Source organism: Humulus lupulus, chromosome X, assembly GCF_963169125.1.
Source record: "Humulus lupulus chromosome X, drHumLupu1.1, whole genome shotgun sequence".
Taxonomy (NCBI): Eukaryota; Viridiplantae; Streptophyta; class Magnoliopsida; order Rosales; family Cannabaceae; genus Humulus; species Humulus lupulus.
In genome coordinates this window covers 15,937,003-15,950,760 of record NC_084802.1, presented here as the reverse complement: position 1 = coordinate 15,950,760, position 13,758 = coordinate 15,937,003, and the positions used below count along the sequence as shown (strand labels likewise).

The 13,758-nt window shown below is 40.7% G+C and overlaps 1 protein-coding gene across 1 annotated transcript; it reads left to right on the top strand.

Annotated features, from left to right (window-relative positions):
• Window positions 1-7,776: 7,776 nt before the first annotated feature.
• On the top strand, window positions 7,777-13,380 carry LOC133803631 (RNA-binding protein 2). Its single transcript, XM_062241732.1, has 8 exons — window positions 7,777-7,965; window positions 8,056-8,174; window positions 11,745-11,881; window positions 11,975-12,263; window positions 12,380-12,441; window positions 12,573-12,654; window positions 12,943-13,051; window positions 13,200-13,380. Exons 2-8 carry the CDS (start codon window positions 8,090-8,092, stop codon window positions 13,204-13,206), a joined length of 771 nt encoding a protein of 256 aa, XP_062097716.1. The 5' UTR covers window positions 7,777-7,965; window positions 8,056-8,089; the 3' UTR covers window positions 13,207-13,380.
• The last annotated feature ends 378 nt before the right edge of the window (window positions 13,381-13,758 follow it).

Here is a 13,758-nt window from a genome sequence, read left to right as displayed (position 1 = left end):
TCGTGCCTGCCATGTGCGGACCTCCAGAGATGGTGGATATCTCTCCTCCTACCACAAGAGGAGGGACATCCTGATTTACCCGAGGCCCAGGCTGAATGGCCGGGACTTCTGGAGCAGGTCGGCTTGCTGGAACCCTGTTCCGTGCGTATTGAGCCAAGGGGCCGGCTCGGATGAGAGTCTCGATCTCATCTTTTAGATGCTTACAATCGTCGGTATTTTGGCCAACATCGTTATGAAAACGGCAAAACTTGGAGGTGTCTCTCTTCCCCTTGTGGTGCTTTAATGGCTCCGGCCTCTTCCAGGGGACTCGAGTAGAGTTGGCTAGGAAGATATTCTCCCTAGATTGGGTGAGCTCTGTATAAGTCGCGAAGACGGGCTTGAATTTGTCTACGGACTTATTTTTCTTTTGGCCGTGCTGACTGTTTTCGCCATTCCCCTTTCTCTTGCCTCCACCGGGCTGGTTGTTCTGTGTGACGTTTTGGGTCGTTGCCACGACCTCCGTCCCCACTCTAGCGGGCTGTTCGGGGACCTGGCTGGTTCCCGTAGCTGAGGCTTCGGCTTCCTCCAAGTTTATCCATTCTTGGGCCCTGTTAAGGAATTCGTTAACCGAGCTGACTCTCTTCCTTTGTATATCCTTCTAGAGGTCTCCTCCGACGAGGATTCCAGTTCTCATGACCATGAGCTTGGAGCTATCATCCGCGTCTCTAGCTCGAGCAGCGACGTTCGCAAATCTGCTCAGGTAGGCCTTCAGAGTCTCACCGGGCTGCTGCCTCACGTTAGCCAGGGAGTCGGCCTGAACACGGGCGCCCTGGGAGGCTCGGAATGCCCTTTTGAAATCTGCCGAGAAAGTCTTCTAGGAGCTTATTGACTGTCTTTTACCTTGCTTGAACCATTGCCTGGTAGGTCCAGTCAGTGTGGAAGGGAAGATTAAACATCTCAGCTCGGGGCCAATGTTGTGGGCCATCATTAGGGTGTTGAACATCCCTAGATGATCCGATGGGTCTCCGTCCCCATTGAACTTTGACAAGTGCGGCATACGGAAACCAGACGGGTAAGCCGTGGCTGCTATGCTGGGGGCGAAGAGCTCCATCTCGTCCCCTGAATCATACTCATCTTTTTCTTTTTCTGACAGGAGCTTCCTCATCAGCTCCTCCACCTGAGATAGGCGCTCGAGGGTTTGGTCCTGATGTCCTTCGTTATTCCGGGGCTGTTCAACAACTCCGGACCCATTGTACATATTTGGTGGGTTATTGTAACGCCCCAAACCCCAGGGACCGTTACGGTGTGCCTTGTAAATAGTGCTAAACTCGCTAACCGAGTCATTTGGCCAAAATCGTGAACTAAGTATGATTAGCGGTTTAGGGATTAAAACTTTGGTTAAGATGTAACGTCTCACTAGAACGTTTAATTTATACATTGGGATCCCGAAAATAAAGTTTCAGAGTTTATTACAGAAAATATTTACAACAGGCCGTTCTAAGCGGCAAAACAGGGTTCAACCCTAGTTCCACTTTAAACCTCGGCCGTGGCGGACGAGCAGCTGCATATGTACACATCATCACCTAAGCTCTTCAACTCAAGGATGGTCCAGCTTCCTCTTGCCTTTACCTGCACCACGTAGCACCCGTGAGCCAAAGCCCAGCAAGAAAACACAATAAAGCATGATATAATATCAACAACAACCATTCAGGACTATCAGTCCAAGAAAATAGGTGACAATAGCCAAAAGTCACAATAATGAGCATCGCTCCTTCTAGCCATGTGACGATAGGGTCACCAGGGCTTAACTGATAAGTGATTCTTTCTTAAGTTTGATTAGGACAGGTGCAAGGTGATTAGTCACCAACATAACCTTCCTCACGACTCTAGAGTCGAAACTATGGACAACGTCCCTTAGCCATGTGACAAACGGTCACCGGGGTCATATACCTTGGCTATAGTCATCTGATCATAGACCAGGCAAGCGCTTATAGTTCTCATTGACCTTCCGGTCGATTTAGCATTAAGACCCCATATGAGTCATTCAATGCCGACCTTGATTAGATCTAATCTTTATTTGGCCCAGCGTTTACAACGCACTGCCACCTCTGACCCTTGGGTCGGTAAAACACGACCAGTGCTCAGCCCGTGGTGAACTTAACTAATAAGTCACAGCTTCACAGACGGATCTGACACCATTGTCGATTCTGACTAATAAGTCAGCGCCATACACAGGTAAGCCATGCCACCAAACATATACCACATGTCCAATAACCATAAACAAGGTATTCAGCATGCTTACTTAACAGATATTAGTACAATTAGGACTATGCATTAACACAGAGGCTCAAGCTCTGAACGATATCACACCCAGTATACAAAGCATGTCCTAATCACAGGTTTCTCGCGCATCATATGCAATATATCCAACAGTCCAACATGCATCAATAATAGCCATGCATGTCACGTTTAATAGTCAACCAACATGCAACAAGAATAGCCATGCATGTCACACATAATAATCAACCGACATGCATCAATAATAACCATGCATGTCATACTCAATAATCAACCAACATGCATCGATAATAGCCATGCATGTCATACTCAATAATCAACCAACATGCATCATTAATAGCCATGCATGTCATACTCAATAATCAACTAACATGCATCATTAATAGCCATGCATGTCACATATACATAGGGTGCAATTTTCTTACCTCAAAGTCAAGCTAGAACGATTAAAAGAACGACCCTTGAGAACGATCAACTTCTAGTCCATTAGCGGTCACCTAGTCATAACCAAATATAAAACCTCATCAAAATGAGTAATTAAATACTTCCAAACCCAACCCAAGCCTCCGGAATATCAAATCCCACTCAACTAGGTAGTAGGATCGATCCTAGGCCCTTAGAGTTAAGTTCCCATCACAAAACCACCATTTAGTATTTTTTTTTCCCTTAAGGGCCGCGGCCCTACATGGACCATGCCGCGGCGCGCCCCCCTGACAGAGCCTCCACCACCTTCTTCAAGCTAGGGCCGCGACGCCCAAGAACAGGGCCGCGGCCCAACTTCGCACCAGCCATTTTTCTTCGTTTTTCCACTTCTAAAACCTTCCAAAAACCCATCTAAACATCTCCAAATCATCAAATCAACATTACCAAACTTCTCAATGGTCCAAAACCACCAAAACCTGAAGCTTAAACCAACCAAAAACTCAACAATTCACAAAGTCCAATCCTAAGCTTAAAAACTTAAGAAACTCAAAACTTAACTAAAAAAAAACAGAGCACACCTGAGTTCAAAGGCTAAAACTCACCTCAAACACAGCTTTGAATCCCCTTTGATGGTTGTTATAGGTTCCCTAGCTGCCACCTTTAATCCCCTAGCTCAACACCTCCATTTGAGCTCTCAAAATTCAAAGAAAGGTGAGGGAGGAAGTTTGTACGGGATGGAAGGGAAAAAGAGAGGATAGGCTCTGTTTTAGTATCAATCTACAGCCCTTTATGTCATATATATCCTTAGGGTCAAAAGACCAAAATACCCCTAAGCCAAATAAACCCCTCTAAAAGCTTCCGAGGGTAAAATCGTCCTTTCCCGTTTATCTCGTTAATTATAATTAACGCTCTCTAATTCCCGCTATTCTCAATATCCTCAAATTCCAATAATTCATATCCCGTTACCCTAAAATCCCCAGTAACGCTCTAATCATTAAATTCACCCCGAGACTCACCCCGAGCCCCGAACTTAAACCCGTTATAACTAGACCGAACACTTACATCTCATGATCGTCTCATGTCGATTAGCTCGAACCAATCCACCTTATAGTGTGGCTATATTAATTAATCACAATCATGCACCCAAAATATACAATTACGCCCACAGTGGCCAAATTACCAAATTACCCTCATAATTAACATATGAGCCCATATGCATGCATTCACCATCATATAATAATATAATTCACGTAAACATGCATATAATCATTAAATACTATAATAAATCAATTATGGCCCTCCCGGCCTCCTAATCAAGGTCCTAAACCTTATTAGGAAATTTGGGGCATTACAGTTATTGCCCCTCCTATCTTGAGATAGGTTATTTGGGGCATTCCCTCTGTTATGTACCTCGGACAAGGCCCCCCTGAGCGAGCATGGCCATCTCCTCCTGCTTGCTCCCCTCTATGAGAGTTGAGGCGATCTCGCAGGTCGCCTCCCTGGGTGGTTTGATGACTTTGTGCCGAACTTAAACCCTGACGCAGGTCTCCCCCAGAGAGATCACTCTGGCGACTGCCGGTCCAGTGGCTCCTGCTAGATAGGCTTAAAGTCCGCCTTTGATGGTGAGGATCTGGGTTTTCCCTCGGCGCCCTGCTATGCCGGGAAGGCCCAGCTGATGGCGGGTTTCTCCTACTACTCCCATAGGCTGGGATATCTCGGACAGGTCGAGGAGGAGACGGATATCTGATTGGAGAAGGAGGATGCTTGACTGGAGAGGCGATCCTAGTTCCGTCAGGATGAATCAGGTTTGGTGGGGGCCTTTCGGCCTTGCCAACCTGCTGGTCCTGCGCCTGACGATCTGGACGAGGCGCAGGACGGTTGTTGGGGACGGGCTGATGCTGCGAGCCCTCCCCGGATCTCCTTCGGGAATTTCCTCGAGCTCCCCCGGGCGCTCTCGAGGATGGTTAGGAGCTAGGAGTTGATGTTCTGACCGAATGGCTGTATTGCTGTTGCCTGGCTCCAGGCACTTCTTCGAAGTTTGCCTCTCGATGGTATGACGAAGGAGTGGAGTTGGCTATCGGAAGTCTATCCGAGCGGCTATGCCTGGACCGGTTACCCCGGCGAGACTTAGGAGCCTCGCCTTGCCTCTCTCCGAAGTTAGCGTCGGTTGTGAGAGGGGGTAGTCGGGCCAGCACATCCTTGATCTGCTGGTTAGCTATTGCTAGCTGGCTCCTCAGCTGAGCGTTCTCCATATCCACCGCCGTGTAATAACATGGGTTCGGATTAGGTGGCCGGGGTGCCAAACTTCCGGTGTCATCTTGGCCCGCCGGCTGCTTTCCTGGCTGCTGCTGGGCTTCAGGAACTTGTTCACCAGGGGTGGCAGTATGATGAGCCTCCTGCCCATCATGCTGTTCTGCCTCGTCACCGTGCCTGGATCGAGTAGTCACCATAGTTGGATGTTTGCGACAACACTAATTGAACTTGCTCTCAATGAAAGCACCAAACTGTTGACGCGGTTCTTCGCCAACAGGTAATTAAGAAAAGAAGAGAAAGGGATTAGTGCTAATGTTGAACCGAAACAGATATATGATCTTAGAAAATGAAAATGTGACTCAAGACACGTTTTTTAAGTGGTTCAAAGGTTAAAATCCTTCTACTCCACTAGTCAGTATTATTGATATATACTGGATATTTGATTACAGGGTATTTCTTACAAGAGAGAATCCAACCCTTATTAACTCCCAGGGTCTCCAAATTTATAGGAGAAGGCACCTGGGAAGTGGTAAGAAGGTCATCCCGTGACCTTCTTACCTATCGTATAAACTCTGTGACATTCATGATTAATTCCTAAACCTAACACATAAGTGTGGTCAAATCAATAGGTAAGGAGATAGTGGGCCGCACGGCCCAACCCAGTCGTGGGTGTTTGAATACGCACGTTCCTGCTGCGTGTCCGAGAAGTCAGGGGCATATCAGACACGTGATGTCTGATATATGCACGTTTACCTTGCGTGTGTTGACTTTACAAAGGGTCATAGCCTCCAGATCCAGCTCGTACCACGAGCTGGATACTTAACTCGACCTTTGGCCTTCATAGTCGGACTCAGCTCTTAGGAAATCTTGGCGAACCCTTGGGTTACCTCGAGCTAAGGAGGTACGACCTAATGACGGCAGCTCCGGTTTTAGGGATGTCCACGAGATAATCATGATTAGGCCGCAACTCAGCTCGCTAATCAGCCCGTGGGAAAATCAGGGCGTACAAATTTAAATATACATATTTTTAGGGCGTGTTTGGAAATAACTATGTAATTATTAGGTCGTATAATTACCAGGGTAGTAATTATATATCTGAGTAATTACACTATATATTAAAATGCAAGGTGTATTTGGATGTCAAGTGATAATTACTTATGAAAAACTATTGTCATGTTTGAAAACACAGTTAGTAATTACAAAAAAAAATGTAATAAATATTATTTAAAATTGATAGTAATTAGTAATTACACAAATTTGTAATCTCCAATGTATAATATGTCCAGGACAATGTAATTACACTCAATTCTTATAGGGAACTATGAGAATTAGATACTGTAATTGGGACCCCTCAATTACCTCCAATTATATGGTTACTGTGTAATTACATGGTTAGACAAACACGTCAAATTGAGTAATTACTCTGAATTACATTGATGTATTAAGGGTGTGTTTGGAAACAATTGTGTAATTACTAGGGTAGTAATTACATATATGTGTAATTACATTATATTTTAAAGTACAAGGTGTGTTTGGATGTCAAATGGTAATTACTTATGAATTCCTCTTGTCATGTTTGGCAAAACAATTAGTATTGACCAGCATTTTGGTCAACAACACTCAGTCAATTTGAACGATAGTAAATAATTTAATGAGTTGAAATCAAGTAAAATGACACGAGAAATTTATAGTGGTTCAACCCCAAGAGTTGGTAATGACCTACGTCTACTTACACTTATATTAATCAAGAAAGTCTCAGACTCAAGATCACGAAGAAAAAGGTTCAACTAAGTTTCCTAAGCCTGATAGAAAATACAATTCGATATGGACTTTGTATGTAAAACGCGAATTTTTGAACATGAACCCCTTAATGATTGTAAGAGATTCCTAATTATATAGTCTCTTGGTGGGCTATGGGCCCTATAAAATGTTCTAGGTTTTACACGTGTTGTAGTGCCCTACCACCCAAGGATCGTTACTCTGTGCATTTTAAACAGTGCTAAACTCGCTAAACGAGTCATTTGGCCATAATCGTGAAACTAAATGTGATTAATGGTTTAGGGTTAAAAATTTTGGTCAAAGATACAATGTTTCACTAAAACATTTACTGTATACATTGGGATCCCAAAATACATTTAAAAAGTTAATTACAATAAAAGATTTACAACCAGCCAACATAAGCGACAAAATAGGGTTTAACCCTAGTTCCTCTTTAAACCCTCGGCAGTGGTGGTCGAGCAGTTGCATCTGTACACATCGTCACCTAAGCTCTCCAACTTAATGATGGTCCAGCTTTCTTTTACCTTTACCTGCACCACATAGCACCTGTGAGCCAAGGCTCAGCAAAAAAACTCAACACGCTCATAAACAGATAATAACATGTTACTAACTCATAATAAGCATGCATAGTAGTAATAACCTTATTCATGCATGCAGGCAAGTACAAATAAATGATTATGGGGTTCTGCGCCCTGCATAGATGACTAATGAGTCTATCTCTGGGGATTTGCTTCCTGAATAGATGACTAATGATTCTATCTTTGGGGTTCTGCTCCCTGAATAAATGGCTAATGAGTCTATCTCTGGGGTTCTGTTTAGGTGTGATATGCTTGATGCTTTTCATTTTTTTTAAAAGTGTGGTATATTATCTAGATTAGGAAGAAAAATGATTTTTTTATTTATTTTTTGCTAAAAAAAAGAAAGAAAAAGGATTTTTATTGCCAAAAAAGCAAAAACACATACAGAAATTCCCTAAAATTAAAAAAAAAAGACACGTGGCATCCATATATTAGCAGTCCAAGAGAGAAGCGTGAGCTCTCATGCACCAGATTTAAGTCTCCCACGTTAACTCAGTGTGTCCGGCGAGCAGCTAACTCAGCCCGACAACTCGGTTCTGTCCCGGAAAATTCACAAGAATTCAAGAAAAGAAAAAAATAATCTCAATCGCAAGATTAGGTTTTAGTGTTTCCATTAACATGTCCCGATCGTGATTTCAAGCTTCGTCGAAATTAGGTACCTTTCATTTTTCTGCGCCTTGTTGTTCTCGTCTTGCTTTTCAATAAAATAATTAAAATTTTCACTAATTTTAATTTCTCTCTTCAGAATTTGGATTAGGGTTGGTGGAGAAAGAATTGGCATGGCGGACGGGTACTGGAATCGACAGCAGCAACCGATGATGCATCCCTCTGGGGGTGTGCTTAAACGGCCTCGTATGGATTACGGTAATGCCCCTTTTTCTCAACCCAATTGGTTTTGTTTTGATCCTCTTTTGATTGAAGATCACTAGAAATTTGAAGGGATAAATTTTGATTAATCTGATTTGTTACTTGATTCGTTTTTGCTTAATGTCATTGTGATCAAGTTGGTTTGATAAACCATGTTAACTGAGTTAAAGTTAAAGTTGCCAACTTTTACCAATTTATCATACTATTGTTTGGAGTAGTTCCAATTTAAAAGAGATAGCTAATTTAGTTTGATCACACTGAATAGTCTTAGGGAGAATTGGGTGTTGGCTTTAAAAGGTTTGTCATTTCTATAGTAAATAGTAATGTCACTCAGAATCGTGTCCCAAGGTAAAAAATGTTGCGGGCGTATGATTTTGTTTGTTGGACAAATGTGGCTTGACATTTTTTGAAAGCGTGAAAATATGAGGATTTGTGTAGATTTTTTTAGGCTGTGGGAAGTCTTTCATAGAAGACTGTAGCCAGATTATATATGTATACATATATTGTTTTGTGAAATCAAGTGGCATGCTCACTTTCCATTGTCCATTGCTTTAGGCATAATTGTACAGTGTTATTTGGAAATGTTCCTTCCCTTTCTGTTTTAATACTTCCATGCCTTCAAATTTTGTTAATTCTCTTCTCAAATATTTTCAGATCTTACCTTTTTAAGGCAGTATATTATGGCTTTCTATTGAAAATTTATATCAGTGTTAAAAGTGAGCAACATGACATAGCTGCTCTGCTCTTATGGCATATTAATGTCAGTTATGGCAGGTTGTAGTACAAATGGTAACCCATCATCTCTTATATATACAACTCTTGTTCAGATTATAAAAAATGTATGTCTGTTACCCTATCCTTTCATTATGGCTCTGTCGATTGTGTTGGCATGGGTGGCCTGCGAGAAAATTTCAAGTGGTAGATTTATTCAATTCATTTAGGTTTTGTATTTCTGCTTCTTCATTTTTTAACACTTTTTTGCTTTTGTTTTTTTTCTTTGATATTATCTTGTCACAAGCGTTTGATGTTATCCCTCTAATTGTATCATGTTAACTTAGAACTGGACTTGGTCAAGCTATACAACCCTTAAACACTTTGCAACGTCTTTATCAAGGTTTCCTCTGCTCTAAGTGAGGGCTTTTAATAAACTTGGGAGGAGGTCACTCATGGACATTTGACCTTTGTCTCTTTTTTTAAAAAGAAACACTTTGCAACTTCTCTTTGATGATTTCGAAGGAACACCTTGAACATTAAACATCTTCAGTTCTATCCTATTTATTGTGCTTGCATGAACTTACATTGATAAAACTACATTGTTGATCAAATCAGAGTAGCAGAAGGGTGAGAGAGTGCTGATTTTAGGCTGTACATTCAGGTTCTTAGTGCAGGAATAATTTGCACCATTCTTACCAGCTGTTAAGTGTAAGGAAAATATATTTCTTATGACCATTGGAACACCATTCTCTAACGCTAGGATGGGCATTTCTTTACCCTCAATCCGCCTTTTTCCTATACATATTAACCTCACATCACATTTAGTTTTCTTAAATGAGAATGTTTTGTGGTAATTCCCATTTTAGTTTAGCTTTATTCAAACATTGAACCCATTTTATTAGTATTACACAAATACTTGAGATTTTTGAAATTTTACTGAGTTTGTTGCAAAAATGTAAGAGCACTGGATCAGTGAAGCACTGATAGATGCATAGGCAGCAGAGCAGGAGCTTCCTGTTTTCTGGAAACTATTTTCTAGATACCTTTTATTATAATAGTTTAAACAATTTGCTATTTATGATTTCTCATCTTAGTGATATGCTGCATCAATTAAGAAATAGTAATGAATAAACAGGAAAATTAAATGAAAACGAGAAGTCAGATTTTTAATAGAAAATCTGGAATGAAATCCCTGGTATTGTAGAACATCTAAACACATTGTTGTTTTATCTTTGATTTACGAGTCTCAAGCAAATATAAGGGAAGTTTGAAATTCCACGTAGTCAAAGGTTGATATTTCTTAGGTAAGAGCTCATGGAGAATTTGAGATGCCCAAAAGACCAACAGGGCTATCTGTTGGTTTTTCTTCATTACATAAGTGACTGGATATTCCAAGCAGCAAAACAGATTTGTGAAATCTTCTATTACCACTCATATACTAGTTATAGTGTAGAAATGGATGTACACATAATTTGTTTTTTCCCCTCTTTTATTGATGAAAATATTAATAAACAAATAAATGGAAGTTAAAGGGTAACATGTAGAGCCAACGTAAATTAATTCCTGGGAAGACACGTGGATTAGCAGGGCTCCTTTAAAGAATCAATTCCCAGATTTATTTTTGATATCTACATCCAGAAACTGTTTGGTTAATGTTTGGTTAAGGATGTGATGGTTTTTGGTGGAGATTCGGGCTTGGAAACTCAGGGTTGGGATTTGCGCTTTAGAAGGAATTTGTTCGATAGGGAGGTCACTAGTCTTACTCAGTTATTACTTTTGTTAGAGAGGGTGGCCCTGCCAGGAATTTTGGAGGATCGGAGGGCTTGGATACCAGACGTTAATGAAGTTTTCTCTTGCAAGTCGGCCTTTTGGAGGCTTAGTTATGCTCAGTTGGGTTCAGTTCGGGAGTGGGCAAAACCTCTGTGGAAAAGTGTCTCTCCCTCTAAAGTCAAAGTGTTTGGTTGGTTGGTTTTCAACGACAAATTAAATGTCCACGACAATTTGCAACGAAGAAGACCTTACCATTGTTTGTCTCCTGGGTGGTGCGTTTGTTGTAAGCAGGCAGGGGAATCCACTAGCCATTTATTTTTGGAGTGTCTTCTTTCTAGAGAGGTGGGGGGAAAGTCTTCGATGAGTTTGGTATTCTTTGGTGTATGCCCTCTAACTATTCTCAATTGTTTCAAACTAGGTTAGGGGGCGGAAAAAGAGTTTCTTGTCTTTGGCAAACTACTGTGTTGGCAACTTTTTGGGCATTATGGCTAGAGAGAAATAACAGAATCTTCGAAGATATTTCCAACTCAGCAGAGAATATTTGGGAAAAGATCCAATTTTGGGTGGCTACTTGGGTGTATAGAAACAAATGTTTTGCTGGAGTCGCCTTTTCTGATCTTTCTAGGGATTGGGGAAATTTTTGGACTTAACTTTTCGGGGTGGGTTTGTTGTGGGGTTTTATTTTTTCCTATTTGTAACCACGGTTTTCCTCCGCCATAAGTGAGGGCTCTCAAATTTATTGGGAGGAGGTCAACTTTCATTGACCTCTGTCTCTTTTTCAAAAAAAAAAATAGATAAGTTTCACATGGAATTTCTTTAGATAGTGCCACATAAAGAAATATGTAACACCTAACTATTACATAAGTACCCTTTTTTTTAGAGGGAATGATAAGTACCCTTTGATAGTCATTATTGTACAGTGTTACTTTCATTGTTCATTGTGTCATCTCATAGCATGTTTGATATTGTCCAATGGTCCTATATTGCTATAGTTCAAAAATTGCACCATGTTCTTAATGAAAATAATCACAATGTGCATATGGAATTATAACTGTACTTTTTCATGCGCACTTTTTTTTGCAGATCTTTCCATTTCTGGCCAGCCTTCAGGCCATGAGATGCACAGTTACTTTGCACATGATGATGACCGTGGTGGTAATAGGGTTGTAAAGGACACAAAGACAATTGGATCAGCATATGACCGCTATCTCCAGAGTGCGGTAATTACTCAAGTCCTTGAAACCGTGATTATTTCCTATGTGATTCTTCTACCTATTTTCATGCTAAATCAATTATGCTTGTTGTTTCTAAAGCAAAATCCTTCATTTGCTTCTGGAGAACCTAATACGCTTGGTGGATTAGGAAGGGGTTTTGCTGGTGGTATGCAAAATATTCCAACAACTGATCATGCTGTTATGGCACGTCATGGGGCTGTTATTCCTGATTTTGCACGGAATGATCGAAGTGCTAGTTTTGAAGATCAACTCCCAATGGAGGCAGTAGCTAGGCAAGGACAGGCATTAGCCCCTTTACCTCCAGATGCTTCAAGCACTTTATATGTTGAAGGACTTCCTTCTGACAGCACTAGGAGAGAAGTATCCCGTATCCTTTTTTGATGTGGTTATGATACTCTTACATTTATTTTTACAGTATTTTCTCATTGCAATAATCTTCACGTCTCTTTAGTATTATTCTCTGAAACCTTAACATTAGCAAAGATATCTTTCGGCCTTTTGTGGGATATAAAGAAGTGAGAATAGTCAGCAAAGAGTCCAGACATGTAAGTAGATTATGGGTCACTGTTGAATCTTCCGGTTCATGGTTAGCTTAACTTGTTTTGTCAGTCCAACATTGTGGTTGACTCATTTTAGAGATGATTTAATACCGATACTATGCTTTATTGTAATGCAGCGTGGTGGAGATCCTATCATCCTCTGTTTTGTTGATTTTGCAAATCCAGCATGTGCAGCAACTGCCATGAGTGCCTTACAAGGTTATATGCTCTTTTTAATGCTTTCAATTACTTCAACCAAATGTCATGACTTAAATACTTAGCTCATTGAACCTACCTGCTGGGTTGGGTGTTCCTAAATCACTAGGGCAATCTTAAACTCTCTCTCTCTCTCTCTCACACACACATCAGTTATCTGCCCTCGCATCTTGATAGTAGTAAATCGTAGTAGCTGCAGCATTAGTAATGGTATCTCATTAAGAGAAACACTTTACATTGCTACTGTTTCTGGAAATGCTGGAGGTGCTGATCTTATTTTTGGGCACACAGGTTACAAAGTGGATGAACACAATCCAGAATCAAGTTTTTTGAAGCTGCAGTTTTCTCGGTTCCCTGGACCGAGGTCTGGTGCCGCTGCACAGCGTGGTAATAATGCCAGGTGAACAGACTTTTAGGTAGTGAGAGACCACTAGATATACTGATCACTGGTTTTGCGATACACTTTTATTATGTATCCTCCTTTTTTTTGGAAGTTTCATATAGCACATTGTACTTGAACCCAAACTCTAGCAAATTCATTTGTGCAGGCCTTGATCGGTGACACACTGATGATACTGAACACTTTTGAAGATGCATTTTGTATCTAGGGCTTACAGTTTAGAAGAGTTTCAGTTGTTTAATGCCTATTTTTCCTTGTTGGCCAATTTTATTGAGAATCATTGTTGTATTATTATTTTTTACAGATAAGAGTTGAGAGTTTTTTACATATTTATTTTATTGAATTTCCCTCAAATTAATGAGCCAAAACGAGTATAAACCAGAAACTATATTGGCGGAGCACACTACGATTAATAAAATTGAGCGTGTACGTGTAGCACCCCCTATACTTGTATGATAATACACATGCAATTTTTTTTCTTACATGTAAAGTAATTTATTAAGTCATAAATCATTAAGCTCTAACATAACTACAGGTTAAATTTTAACACCAAAATTTGAATAAATAATCACATTCAAACTTTGAATTATTATTGTTATTATACAAACAGAAGAGACTTTAAAAAAAAAAAACTAGAAGTGCATCCCAACTATGTATGTTGGCACACATCTAACAGGATATCACCCCCTCACGACCCTAATTAAACT